Source organism: Globicephala melas, chromosome 4, assembly GCF_963455315.2.
Source record: "Globicephala melas chromosome 4, mGloMel1.2, whole genome shotgun sequence".
NCBI classification, from domain to species: Eukaryota; Metazoa; Chordata; class Mammalia; order Artiodactyla; family Delphinidae; genus Globicephala; species Globicephala melas.
Genome location: NC_083317.1, coordinates 48,713,322 through 48,728,178, shown reverse-complemented (window position 1 = coordinate 48,728,178; position 14,857 = coordinate 48,713,322). Strand labels below are relative to the sequence as shown.

The 14,857-nt window shown below is 36.0% G+C and overlaps 1 protein-coding gene across 27 annotated transcripts in view; it reads left to right on the top strand.

The window, feature by feature from the left end:
- The window catches only part of SENP7 (SUMO specific peptidase 7), a 171,357-nt gene that overhangs the window by 33,960 nt on the left and 122,540 nt on the right, over positions 1-14,857 (top strand). For 13 of the 27 annotated variants that reach the window (XR_009563695.2, XM_070045437.1, XM_070045438.1 and 10 more), the window contains 3 exons: positions 4,160-4,320; positions 5,597-5,681; positions 12,459-12,557. The exons of 4 other annotated variants lie outside the window; for them this stretch is intronic. Coding sequence is in view for 21 of the 23 variants with exons in the window: in XM_070045437.1 (XP_069901538.1) it covers positions 4,220-4,320; positions 5,597-5,681; positions 12,459-12,557 (285 nt within the window). In the remaining 2 variants the exon portion in view is untranslated. Of the gene's footprint in view, positions 1-4,159; positions 4,321-4,366; positions 4,437-5,596; positions 5,682-6,382; positions 6,918-12,458; positions 12,558-12,697; positions 12,717-14,857 lie in introns of those variants that run through there. 10 more of the 27 variants (XM_060298014.1, XM_030861051.2, XM_030861050.2 and 7 more) reach the window with 8 other exon arrangements.

The window sequence follows — 14,857 nt, the reverse complement described above, 5'->3', positions numbered from 1 at the left end:
GTTTAAGGTGTACAATATAATGATTTTTCTTACATACATCATGAAATGATTACCACAGTAGGTTTAGTGAACATCCATCATCTCATATAGATACAACATTAAAGAAATAGAAAGAAATTTTTTCCCTTGTGATGAGAACTCTTTGGTTTTATTCTTTTAACAACTTCTATTTATAACGTACATCAGTGTTCATTTCTTTATCATGTTGTATGTTACATCCCTAGTACTTATTTATCTTACAATTGGAAGTTTGTATTGGGAGAGATATTTTGAATCTATGCAAATATACTGTTTCTTCTTAAACTTTCACCCACTGTTTTAGCATTTAACGGTGGATCTTGCTTGCAACAGTTAAAATACGATATTCTATTGGTGACTTTCTATTTTCTTCATTCCCTCTATATTTATTAAAATTCTTCTGGAATGGATAGCTGTCCCTCTTGTCTCACTTATTTATTCAATTATTTACATATATCAACATGGACTTATAGGTATTTATTTTATTTTATGTGTTATAATCTACTACTGTCATTACTGGTTTTGTTGATCAAAGTATTCCAGCTTTGGCATTGGAAGTTCTTTCAGGATGGCTCTTGTGCCCTTTTGACATGCTCCTATGTTTGTTTGTTTGTTTTTTTGAGCTCTTCCTTACTTTCTGGTACTATAAGATACTTTCCAAGGAGCTCTGTTTTTTTAAATTCAAGAATAGTATTCAGAAACCCAGCTCAGGGTGCTAGATGTGCTCATTGCTGCTGGGGTGTCATCATTTCTAGGCTCTCTCAATAAACAGGACTAGAAGAATATATGTGTACTAACTCATACATATACATACATATCTGTATTTATTTCTCTATCTGCTTATCTATACATCTAAAGAAACCCTCATGAGTTCAGTACTGTTACTTCTGATTCCAATCCAATACCACAGGGCTTATTTTAGCCTGCCCTCTTTCCTTATTTATTTATTTTTTAATATTTATTTATTTGGCTGTGCCGGGTCTTATTTGTGGCACGCGAGATATTTGTTGCGCCACGTGGGATCTTTAGTTGCAGCATGTGAACTCTTAGTTGCAGCACGCAGGATCTAGTTCTCTGACCAGGGATCAAACCCCCCGGCCCCCTGCGGAGTCTTAGCCACTGGACCATCAGGGAAGTCTCCTTCTTCGCTTATTTTTAACTTTTCTGTCCCTCAGTATCTACATTATATTTTCTTATCTGTTCAACCATAATATGCACATGAAGTTGTGGTACTACTGTTTAAAAATGTAGAATTTTTTTAGAATATTGGCATATTAAATTCTTGTTAGCAGTTAATAGTATTGCTTTTTCTCTCAAGGCAGCTAGGGAAATAAATCACTGAAAGGATTGAAGTTTTGATTGGTATAGGGACAACACTCTGATATATTTTAAGTATTTAAAAAAATATTTCTAAATCAATACTAGATTGTTGTGAAGAAATTAGAAAATTCAGTTGAACAAAAAGAATACCACCTGGACACAGTTAAAATTAACACTGAAGTGTATATCCTACTAATTTGTCTGCGTATCTGTATATCTATCTATAATAAACAAATATTTAAATATTAATGGTTGAAAACCACAAAATACTATTTTATTATTTACTTTTTCTACTTAATTATATATTATAAACATTTTCTGAAATCAAGTTTAAAGCATTGCTCAGTAGATACTTATTGGGTACTTAACATGTATTGGACACTATACTAGGCATAAGTACCAGGGAAGCAGTGGTAAACATTTTCAATGACTACATTATATTCAACTGTAGGGATGTATCACAGTTAATTTAACCACTATCCTGTCATTATATTTTTGAATTGTTTTCAGTTAAAAATTATAAATTGTACTGCAGTTATTATCCTTGTAGCTAAATCTTTGGAACATCATTATCTACTAATTATTCCTGGCCTTTTGATAGGTGCTGGAACTAGATTAACTCAAAGCTTATATCTCTGGATAGATGTAGAGTAAGAGTGTGAATACTTTGAATTCTGCTAATGGGGAGATCCATAGTCTTTGGCTTTTTAAATGAGGAGGTTGATACTGAAAACTAAAAACCAAGACTTTCATTCTTCCTTGGTAAGTCATAGCCATATCTTTGAGCAGACCCCAAAGTTTCCCTAAATAATAATTCTACATCTATGTAGTATCTGAAGAAATAAGTGATTAAGGTTCTGAAGTTCTGTGTTAAGAATACGGCAGAGATCATTTCAGCTTGTAAAGAGCATATGTTAGCAATGCATAACTTGTCGATAGAATCCAGCATATTCACCCCCCCACCCATTATCTTCTTTTGATAGCATTCTCTTTTTGAGGGCATACTGTAATGAATTAGGTATAAAATGAACCTCAAAGTGACTGTGTGAATTGATTTGCTGAAAGGCTTGTTTAGTATTACATTTGAACATTAGTAAGTAAAATAAAATAAATGTTCTTGAGCTTTGTTTTTGGAAAGTTGTTAGAGTTCTGTCAATGTATTTAAGTATAACTTGAAGGGAAGGGGGTTTAGAACCCTTTTTTGCCTTAAAAGATTAAATTTTGATCTTTAAAGTATTAGGAGAGTATTGAAAATATTTGAAAGTATTAGGAGTCCGTTCTGATTCTTGTAATGGAATTATAATATAGGCTTTGCAGAATCATTAGTGGCTTAGAATCTCTGTTGATTGTACACAATTGAGATCATGATTAAAATTTGTCTATGAATAGATCAGATTGTTGTAAAGAGACAGACATTATTTTTATGATTTAATCATTAAGAAAAAAGTGAGTGTAGAAAAATTTGACGGAGTAGTTAGTTGTACCTAAAATCTGCTTGCCACGCATATACAATATTAGACCGAGAGATTTAGATATGTAATTTATTGACCAGGAAGCTGCAGCAGAGGTTTTTCTGGAGCTTTAAACGTTTATTTATTTTGTCTTGCTTTTAATGGTTGCGTGATAGTCCTATTAAAAAATAAAACATGTGGAAACTGTAGGAAGACACAAAAATGAAAATAAAAATCACTCCTTATATTAGCATTCAGAGCTAGTCACTGGTAAACGTTTTTGTGCATATCCTTTCACATTTGTTTTCCACATATGGATTTTTTTTTTGCCTTATAAAAGAGAGATCATTCTGTAGATATGATTTTCTTTATTACTTGTATTGGAAATAATTTCTTATTTGTTCTGGAACATGTTTTTTAATAACTGCTGTACAGTATCTCATTATTTGTCTTTACAATAATTTTATTTGTGTTCTTTTATTATCATTGTTTCTATTTTTTCTATACTATAAATAATATATAGTCTATGTCCCTGTTCATAAATGTTTGTATGTATATACAGTTGGTCCTCGAACACAATGTATTTGAACTGCTTCAGTCCACTTATGCACAGAAGTTTTAAAAATAAATACTATAGTACTACACGATCTGTGGTTGGTTGAACCTGAGGATGTGGAACTATGGATACATAAGGGTGATTATAAAGTTACTCAAATTTTCAATTGCACAGGGGTTGGTGCCCCAACTCCTGAATTGTTCAACGGTCTACTGTACTTTGATTTTCAAACCTTTTGATGCTTGTTTAGAGTTTTAATAAATTTCCAGATTTCATATGTTTATGCTTTTAGGGGAAGTAGAGAGCTCCTTTTTTTGAAGATAGGGTAAATTATATTTTGTGTCCATCCTAATGGAAGTATACATGAATATTTATTAGGGTAAATAATTTATTAACATTGAGTCTAATCCACTTATAGGTAAAATAATAAAAACTAATTACTGTGAAAAAAGAATATAAAATCTTCCACAGAAGACATCAGAAGTCTTTTATTTTTACAAAATACTCAACACCTATACCCAACTCTTTAAAAAATATCAGCTGCTATTCTTCAAGTTTGAACTTGGTATCTTTTTAGGTTATTACTAGGGTTGTGTAACAGATTATCCCCAAACTTAGTGGTTTAAACTTACTTGGCTCATGAATCTGCTGTCTGGCCAGGGTTCAGAGATAGCTTTTCTTGGTTTCATTTGGAGTTAGCTAGGTTTGCTTGGGGGCTGAGGCCTGGAATCATCTTAAAGGATCACTCACTCACTTACCTTGATACCTGTGTTTGGAAGCCTCATATATCTTGTTATATATCTGTTCTTTTTAGCCTTCTCATGAAATCTTTGCAGCACAGCAGCTTCAGGGTATCCAAGATTTTTTTTAACCTATGGCTTACGGCTCCCAAGGTATCTATACTGAGAGACAGAGAGAGACGGAAAAAAAGAGGGAGGAAGGAAGAGAAAACACACAAATATTGCTACATGAAAGGTAGGCTGAAACAGTGTAGCTATACATAATGCTTTTTATGATCTAGCCTTGGAAGTCACAGGCCTGCCCAGATTCAAGGGGAAGGAACATAGACTGCACCTGATGTTGGAGAACGGGTCAGTATCACATTGTAAGAAGAGCATGTGGGTTGTAGAATATTGATATGGCCATGATTGGAAAACACAATATGCCGCAGTGTCTAATGTAGGCTAAATATCCTACTCACAAAGGATCCATGGGTGTGAACAGTCTGAAGCCCTTGTCTTACTCCCTGAAAAAACAACTGTTATTCCCTGATTAAGAATACAAAGGAAATGACTGATTTAGAGATAATGTTTTGGCAGATGAAGAATTATAAAGAGGTACCTTTTATATAAATTAAATATAAATAATTAAGATGTTACTGATGCCCAAGAGGATTAACTCCAGGGTACTAATGAAATAAAAGTGTTCAGATACCCTTTCTTCACAATTATTTTATCCTCCTAACTTATTTTTACTCTCATTGAAATCATTTTATCGTTGTCACTGGTTGTAGTTGATACAGTGCTTATATGTTATGTAATAAGCTGAACTTGATGCTTAACCATCATTTATAATGTGAAAGTTAAATTATTTTAAGTTCTAAACAAATGATTTCAAACTTGTGGCTACACTGTATCCATCCATTCATTTGTTTATTCAGTATCATGAGCCATACACTTTGGAGATGTAAAGGTGACTAAGGGTGCTCTCTTTAAGGACTTCCACAGTCTGGAGAAGAAGACAGACATGTAGACAAATAATTATAATATAGTATGATATGTGTTAATACAAATTACCAAGTACTAACACCCAGAGAAAGGAACGCCTTGGTGTGGGAGTGTTGACTGTGTGGATAAGAGAATAATTTTGTGCAGAATCTGAGGTATTTAATAGGGGAGAAATAGAGGGAAGAGCATTCTAGGTTGGAGGAGCAGTATGTACAGAGGTGTAGAGATGTATGCTTGAAGAAGGTTGAGCAAACTCAGTGGGGTTGGGGTGTAGAGTTTGTGATATTTGGATGATGTCAAAGAGCCCAGATTGTTAAGAGTTTTATATATAAGTAATGGGTGCTATTGTTGTATTTTAAGATTGTAGCCATAATTAGATTTGTGTGTTAGAGACCTCTGGGGATAGCGTTTGAAAGATTAAAAGGGAAAAAAAACTGCAAGTAAGAATAGTTAAGAAGTTATTATGGGGGGAACCTTCAAGATGGCAGAGGAGTAAGACGTGGAGATCACCTTCTTCCCCACAGATACATCAAAAATACATCTACATGTGGAACAGCTGTTACAGAACACCTACTGAACGCTGGCAGAAGACCTCAGACTTCCCAAAAGGCAAGAAACTCCCCACATACCTGGGTAGGGCAAAAGAAAAAAGGAAAAACAGAGACAAAAGGATAGGGGTCCTCTGGGCAGGAGCAGCAGATTAAATCTCCACAATCAACTTGATGTACCCTGCGTCTCTGGAATACCTGAATAGACAATGAATCATCCCAAAACTGAGGCGATGGACTTTGGGAGCAACTATACACTTGGGGTTTGCTTTCTGCATCTAATTTGTTTCTGGATTTTTGTTTATCTTAGTTTAGTATTTAGAGCTTATTATCATGGGTAGATTTGTTCATTGATTTGGTTGCTCTCTTCCTTTTATATATATATATATTTTTTTTCCTCCTTTTTCTCTTTTTATGAGTGTGTATGCATATGCTTTCTGTGATTTTGTCTGTATAGCTTTGCTTTTACAGTTTGTCCTAGGGTTATAACTTTTTTTGTTTTTTTTGGGTGTAGTTTTTCACGCTTGTTATCATTGGTGGATTTGTTTTTGGTTTGGTTACTCTCTTCTTCCTTTCCTTTTTTTTTTCTTTTTAATATTTAAAAAAATTTTTATTTTAATTATTTTATATTTTTCTCCTCCTTCCTCCCTCCCTCCCTCCCTCCCTCCCTCCCTCCCTTCCTTCCTTCCCTTTATCCCTATCTCCCTCCCTCCCTCCCTTCCTCCCTTCCTTCCTTCCTTCCCTTTATCCCTATCTCCCTCCCTTCCTCCCTCCCTCCCTCTCTCCCTTCCTATCTCTCCCTTTTCTTCTGAGCTGCGTGGCTGACAGGGTCTTGGTGCTCCGGCCGGGTGTCAGGCCTGAGCCTCTGAGGTGGGAGAGCCAAGTTCAGGATATTGGTCCACCAGAGACCTCCCGGCCCCACGTAATATCAAACGGTGAAAGCTCTCCCAGAGATCTCCATCTCAGTGCTACGAGCCAGCTCCACTCAATGACCAGCAAGCTACAGTGCTAGACACCCTGTGCCAAACAACTAGCAAGACAGGAACACAACCCCACCCATTAGCAGGGAGGCTGCCTAAAATCATAGTAAGTTCACAGACACCCCAAAACACACCACCGGATGTGGTCCTGTCCACCGGAAAGATGAGTTGCAGCCTAATCCACCAGAACACAGGCACCAGTCCGCTCCACCAGGAAACCTACACAACCCACTGAACCAACCTTAACTACTGGGCCAGACACCAAAAACAATGGGAACTACGAACTTGCTGCCTGCGAAAAGGAGACCCCAAACACAGTAAGTTAAGCAAAATGAGAAGACATAAATACACAGCAGATGAAAGAGCAAGGTAAAAACCCACCAGACCAAATCAATGAAGAGGAAATCGGCAGTCTACCTGAAAAAGAATTCAGAGTAATGATAGTAAAGATGATTAAAAATCTTGGAAATAGAATGGAGGAAATACGAGAAACGTTTAAGAAGGACCCAGAAAACCTAAAGAGCAAACAAACAATGATGAACAGCATAATAAATGAAATTAAAAATTCTCTAGAAGGAATCGATAGCAGAATAACTGAGGCAGAAGAACGGATAAGTGACCTGGAAGATAAAATAGTGGAAATAACTACTGCAGAGCAGAATAAAGAAAAAAGAAGGAAAAGAATTGAGGACAGTCTCAGAGACCTCTGGGACAACATTAAACGCACCAACATTTGAATTATAGAGGTCCCAGAAGAAGAAGAGAAAAAGAAAGGGACTGAGAAAATATTTGAAGAGATTATAGTTGAAAACTTCCCTAATATGGGAAAAGAAATAATCAATTCCAGGAAGCGCAGAGATTGCCATACAGGATAAATCCAAGGAGAAACACACCAAGACACATATTAATCAAACTATCAAAAGTTAAATACAAAGAAAACATATTAAAAGCAGCAAGGGAAAAACAACAAATAATATACAAGGGAATCCCCATAAGGTTAACAGCTGATCTTTCAGCAGAAACTCTGCAAGCCAGAAGGGTGCGGCAGGACATATTTAAAGTAATGAAAGGGAAAAACCTACAACCAAGATTACTCTACCCAGCAAGGATCTCATTCAGATTTGATGGAGAAATTAAAACCTTTTCAGACAAGCGAAAGCTAAGAGAATTCACCAACACCAAGCCAGCTTTACAACAAATGCTAAAGGAACTTCTCTAGGCAGAAACACAAGAGAAGGAAAAGACCTACAAAAACAAACCCAAAACAATTAAGAAAGTGGTAAAAGGAACATAAATATTGATAACTACCTTAAATGTAAATGGATTAAATGCTCCAACCAAAAGACATAGATGGCTGAATGGATACAAAAACAAGAACTGCATGTATGTTTTCTACAAGACACCCACTTCAGACCTAGGGACACATACAGACTGAAAGTGAGGGGATGGAAAAAGATATTCCATGCAAATGGAAATCAACGGAAAGCTGGAGTAGCAATTCTTGTCAGACAAAATAGACTTTAAAATAAAGACTATTACAAGAGACAAAGAAGGACACTACTTAATGATCAAGTATCAATCCAAGAAGAAGATATAACAACTGTAAATATTTATGCACGCAACATAGGTGCACCTCAATACATAAGGCAAATGCTAACAGCCATAAAAGGGGAAATCAACAGTAACACAATCATAGTAGGGGACTTTAACATCCCACTTTCACTAATGGCCAGATCACCCAAAATGAAAATAAATAAGGAAACACAAGATTTAAATGATACATTAAGCAAGATGGACTTAATTGATACTTATAGGACATTCCATCCCAAAACAACAGAGTACACTTTCTTCTCAAGTGCTCATGGAACATTCTCCAGGATAGATCGTATCTTGGGTCACAAATCAAGCCTTGTTAAGTTTAAGAAAATTGAAATCATGTTAAGTATCTTTTTCAACCACAATGCTATGAGACTAGATATCAATTACAGGAAAAAATCTACAAAAAATACAAACTCATCGAAGCTAAACAATACACTACTAAATAACCAAGAGATCACTGAAGAAATCGAAGAGGAAATCAGAAAATACCTAGAAACAAATGACAACGAAAACACGACAACCCAAAACCTATGGGATGCAGAAAAAGCAGTTCTAAGAGCGAAGTTTATAGCAATACAATCCTACCTCAAGAAACAAGAAACATCTCAAATAAACAAGCTAACCTTACACCTAAAGCAATTGGAGAAAGAAGAACAGAAAAACCCCAAAGTTAGCAGAAGGAAAGAAATCGTAAAGATAAGATCCAAAATGAATGAAAAAGAAATGAAGGAAATGATAGCAAAGAATAATAAAACTAAAAGCTGATTCTTTGATAAGATGAACAAATTTGATAAACCATTAGCCAGACTCATCAAGCAAAACTGGGAGAAGACTCAAATCAATAGGATTAGAAATGACAAAGGAGAACTAACAACTGACACTGTAGAAATACAAAGCATCGTGAGAGATTACTACAAGCAACCATATGCCAGTAAAATGCACAACCTGGAAGAAATGGACAAATTCTTAGAAAAGCACAACCTTCTGAGACTGAACCAGAAAGAAATAGAAAATATAAACAGACCAGTCACAAGCACTGAAATTGAAACCGTGATTAAAAATCTTCCAACAAACAGAAGCCCAGGACCAGATGGCTTCACAGGTGAATTCTATCAAACATTTAGAGGAGAGCTAACACCTATCCTTCTAAAACTCTTCCAAAATATAGCAGAGGGAGAAACACCACCAAACTCACCATCACCTTGATACCACAACCAGACAAGGTGTCACAAAAAAATCAAACTACAGGCCAATATCACTGATGAACATAGATGCAAAAATCCTCAACAAAATACTAGCAAACAGAATCCAACAGCTCATTAAAAGGATCATACACCATGAGCAAGTGGGGTTTGTCCCAGGAATGCAAGGATTCTTCAATATATGCAAATCCATCAAGGTGATACACCATATTAACCAACTGAAGGATTAAAAACCTTATGATAAGCTCAATAGATGCAGAAAAAGCTTTCCACAAAATTCAACACTGATTTATGATAAAAACCCTCCAGAAATTAGGCATAGAGGGAACCTACCTCAACATAATAAAGGCTATATATGACAAACCAACAGCCAACGTCATTTTCAGTGGTGAAAAACTGAAACTATTTCCACCAAGATCAGGAAGGAGACAAGGTTGCCCACTCTCACCACTGTTATTCAACATAGTTTTGGAAGTTTCAGCCACAGCAGTCAGAAAAGAAAAAGAAATAAAAGGAATCCAAATCAGAAAAGAAGTAAAACTGTCACTGTTTGCAAATGAAATGATACTGTACATAGAGAGTCCTAAATATGCTACCAGAAAACTACTAGAGCTGATCCATGAGTTTGGTAATGTAGCAGGATACAAAATTAATGCACAGAAATCTCTTGCATTCCTTTACACTAATGATGAAAAATTTGAAAGAGAAATTAAGGAAACACTCCCATTTACCATTGCAACAAAAAGAATAAAATACCTAGGAATATACCTACCTAAGGAGAAAAAAGATCTGTATGCAGAATACTATAAGACACTGATGAAAGAAATTAAAGATGATGTGAACAGATGGAGAGATATATCATGTTCTTGGATTGGAATAATCAACATTGTGAAAATGACTCTACTACCCAAAGCAATTTACAGATTCAGTGCAATCCCTATCAAACTACCACTGGCATTTTTCACAGAACTAGAGCAAAAAATTTCACAATTTCTATTAAAACACAAAAGACTCCTAATAGCCAAAGGAATCTTGAGAAAGAAAAAAGGAGCTGGAGGAATCAGGCTCCCTGCCTTCAGAGTATACTACAGAGCTACAGTAATTAAGACAGTATGGTACTGGCAAAAAACAGAAATATAAATCAGTGGAACGGATAGAAAGCCCAGAGATAAATCCACACACATATGGTCACCTTATCTTTGATAAAGGAGTCAAGAATATACAGTGGAGAAAAGTCAACCTCTTCAATAAGTGGTGCTGGGAAAACTGGACAGCTACATATAAAAGAATGAAATTAGAACACTCCCTAACACCATACACACAAATAAACTCAAAATTGATTAAAGACCTGAATGTAAGGCCAGACACTTTAAAACTCTTAGAGGAAAACATAGAACACTCTATGACATAAATCACAGCAAGATCCTTTTTGACCCACTGCCTAGTGTAATGGGAATAAAAACAAAAATAAACAAATGGGATCTAATGAAACTTAAAAGCTTTTGCACAGCAAAGGAAACCATAAGACGAAAGGACAGCCCTCATAATGGGAGAAAATATTTGCAAACGTAGCAACTGACAAAGGATTAATCTTCAGAATATACAAGCAGCCCATGCAGCTCAATAACAAAAAAACAAACAATGCAATCCAAAAATGGGCAGAAGAGCTAAATACACATATCTCCTTAGAATGTGTACAGATGGTCAACAAACACATGAAAGGATGCTTAACATCACTAATTATTAGAGAAATGCAAATCTAAACTACTATGAGGTATCACCTCACGCCAGTCAGAATGGCTATCATCAAAAAATCTACAAACAGTAAATGCTGGAGAGGATGTGGAGAAAAGGGAACCCTCCTGCAATGTTGGTGGGAATGTAAATTGATACAGCCACTATGGAGAACAGTATGGAGGTTCCTTAAAAAACTAAAAATAGGGGCTTCCCTGGTGGCGCAGTGGTTGAGAGTCTGCCTGCCAATGCAGGGGACACGGGGTCGTGCCCCGGTCCGGGAAGATCCCACGTGCCGCGGAGCGGCTGGGCCCGTGAGCCATGGCCGCTGAGCCTGCGCGTCTGGAGCCTGTGCTCCGCAACGGGAGAGGCCACAACAGTGAGAGGCCCGCGTACCGCTAAAAAAAAAAAAAAAAAAACAACTAAAAATAGAGCTACTGTATGACCCAGCAATCCCGCTACTGGGCATATACCCTGAGAAAACCATAATTCAAAAAGAGTTATGTACCACAATGTTCATTGTAGCTCTATTTACAATAGCCAGGACATGGAAGAAACCTAAGTGTCCATCGACAGATGAATGGATAAAGAAGATGTGGCACATATATACAATAGAATAACACTTGGCCATAAAAAGAAACAAAACTGAGTTATTTGTAGTGAGGTGGATGGACCTAGAGTCTGTCATAGAGAGTGAAGTATGTCGGAAAGAGAGAAACAAATACCGTATGCTAACACACATATATAGAAAGTTTAAAAGAAGAAGGTTCTGAAGAACCTAGGGGCAGGACAGGAAAAAAGACACAGACGTAGAGAATGGATTTGGGGACACAGGGAGGGGGAAGCGTAAGCTGGGACGAAGTGAGAGAGTGGCATTGACATATATACACTACCACATGTAAAATAGACAGCTAGTCAGAAGCAACCGCATAGCACAGGGAGACCAGCTCGGTGCTTTGTGACCACCTAGAGGGGTGGGATAGGGAGTGTGGGAGGGAGACACAAGAGGGAGGGGATATGGGGATATATGTATATGTATAGCTGATTCTCTTTGTTTTATAGCAGAAACTAACACAAGAATGTAAAGCAAATATCCTGCAATAAGGATGTTAAAAAAAAAAGTTATTGTGATACTTCATTTATCTACTTTTTTACTGAATGAGAGAGGCTTTTTATAAAATTATATTCGACTACCTATAAAGTAAGCACTGAATTTAAAACTAATACCAAAATATTAATGCAAGTAATATAATGGTCCTGTTAGCTCATTCAGCTCTTATTTATATTTCAGTTAAACTGGTTATTTTCTCATTCTGGTTTCAGATAAAAAAGATGTTAAATGCAAAACCAGAGGATGTTTGTGTTAAGTCACCATTGTCCAAACTCAGAAGCTCAGAACGCTGGGATCTTTCTTTGCAGGGGGTAAATAAAAACTGTTTCCTTTTAAGTATGTGGTGTTACTTGGTATGTTTAAAATAATTTAATAAAGCTGAATTTTAATTTTCTTATATGTCCTTTTTTTTGTTTTCTAATTGCAGGTTTTAAGTTTATTTCTGGCAAATGTTGAAGTGATGCTTTGAGGTTAGGGTCTTTTTCAATTTAAATCTAAGAACATCTTATTATGCATGGTTGTTTCCTTCATGAATTTAAATCTCATTATTGTAATATATATGATATTTAAAATTTATGAGAATATTAAGCTTATTAGAATCCTTTGCTCTTTTTCTCTGTTTTGTAAGTTTGAGAGGGTACATCTTAAAGGGTGACACAACTATATGTGTGTGTATATATATATTTTTAAAATATTTATTTTTTATTGGGGTACGGTTGCTTTACATTGTTGTGCTAGCTCCTGCTGCACAGCAGAGTGAACCAGCCATATGTATACACATATCCCCTCCCTTTTGGATTTCCTCCCATCCAGGTCACCACAGAGCACCAAGTAGAGTTCCCTGTGCTATGCAGCAGGTTCTCACTAGTTATCTATTTCATACGCAGTGGCGTATGAAATAGATTGACCCAGATGTCAATCTCAATCTCCCAATTCATCCCAGCCCGACACAACTATATCTTAAAAGGTATCCTGATTATGAATCTGGAGTAATTTTATTACTATTAAGTATTACTATAGAGTTCTCATGAATAAAGCTTAAGATAGCACTTTATAAGTTTTTTTTTTTTTTCCTTGACGGGCACAACTCATGGTCAAGGTTTTAAAAATAGAATTTTTCTAAGATTTTCTAATTCTCCATTTGAGGATATACATATTAGTCTACTAGGGCTAACATAACGAAAGACCACAGGTCAGATGGCTTAAACAACAGAAAGTTATTTTCTCACAGGTCTGGAGGCTGGAAGTCCAAAATCAAGGTGCTGGCAGGGTTCATTTCACTAAGGCCTCTCTCCTTGGCTTACAGATGGCTATCGTCTTGCTTTGTCCTCATATGGCCTCTTTTCTGTGCACCCACATCCCTGGAGTTTCTTCCTCTTCTTATAAGGACACTAGTCTTACAGGATTAGGGTCCCACCCGTATGACCTCATTTAAACTTCATTACCTATGTAAAGGCCCTATCTCCACATACAGTCATATTAAAGGTTAGGATGTCAACATATGAATTTTGGCAGAGACAGTTCAGATCACAACAGGAGAATTTTAGGATAACAGACTTTAAGTCACCTTGAATGTATGTGTTTTTATGTTACAGACAAGAAAAATTAACCATTTACTATAACTTGTTCTCAGAGGAAAGATTTGTTGTTAGTATTAGTTGCTTTAACATTTATATATTTATTTATTTTGGCCGTACTGCATGGCTTGCAGGATCTTAGTTCCCTGAATAGGGATTGATCCCATGCCCTCAGCAGTGAAAACATGGAGTCCTAACCACTAGACCACCAAGGAATTCCCTAACATTATTTAAAAATTTAATAATTAAATAATGCATTTGCTTTTTATACAGGGTACAAAAAAGGGAAATAACAAATGGGACTATTTCTTAAATGCAGTCACTGCTGACAGTTTTTTTTCATTCCTTTCAAGGAAAAGAAAGCATATTGCCCCCATATGACTCTGTATTATTTTTTGATCATTGCTTAAGAGGGATCATGAAATACATAGTAATATTAGTAATATTGTTAATTTTTTTCTTCTATTTTAACACATTTAGATCTCTTTTATTTTTTATTGGCTTTGCAATACTCCCAAAATATAGTATATACAATAATTTATTCACTTAGTGCACTGATATTAGACAATTTGGTTGTTTCTAGAGTTTTGCTGACAGAAACAATATTGCAAGACCTTCATTTTTTGTAAACAGGGAACTATTTTTGAGTGGGATTACTGGGTCTAAGGAAGTTTGTATATTAAATTTTAATGAATATTGCAAAATTGTCTCACAGAAGATTTGCACCAATTTATATTGCCACCAGTGAGAGCTCCCATATTTCTACAGGTTTACTATTACTGGATATTATCAGGCAGTAAAATTGTTGCCAGTAGAAGAAAAAAATACATTATTTTTTTAAGCTTTTTTAAAATATTTATTTATTTATTTTTGGTTGCATTGGGTCTTAGTTTTGGGGATCTTTCATTGTGGTCCGTGGGCTCTCTGGTTGTGGCACATGGCTCAGTAGTTGCAGTGCATAGGCTGACTTGCCCCGTGGCATGTGGGATCTTAGTTCCTGGACCAGGGATTCAACCTGCTTTCCCTGCATTGGA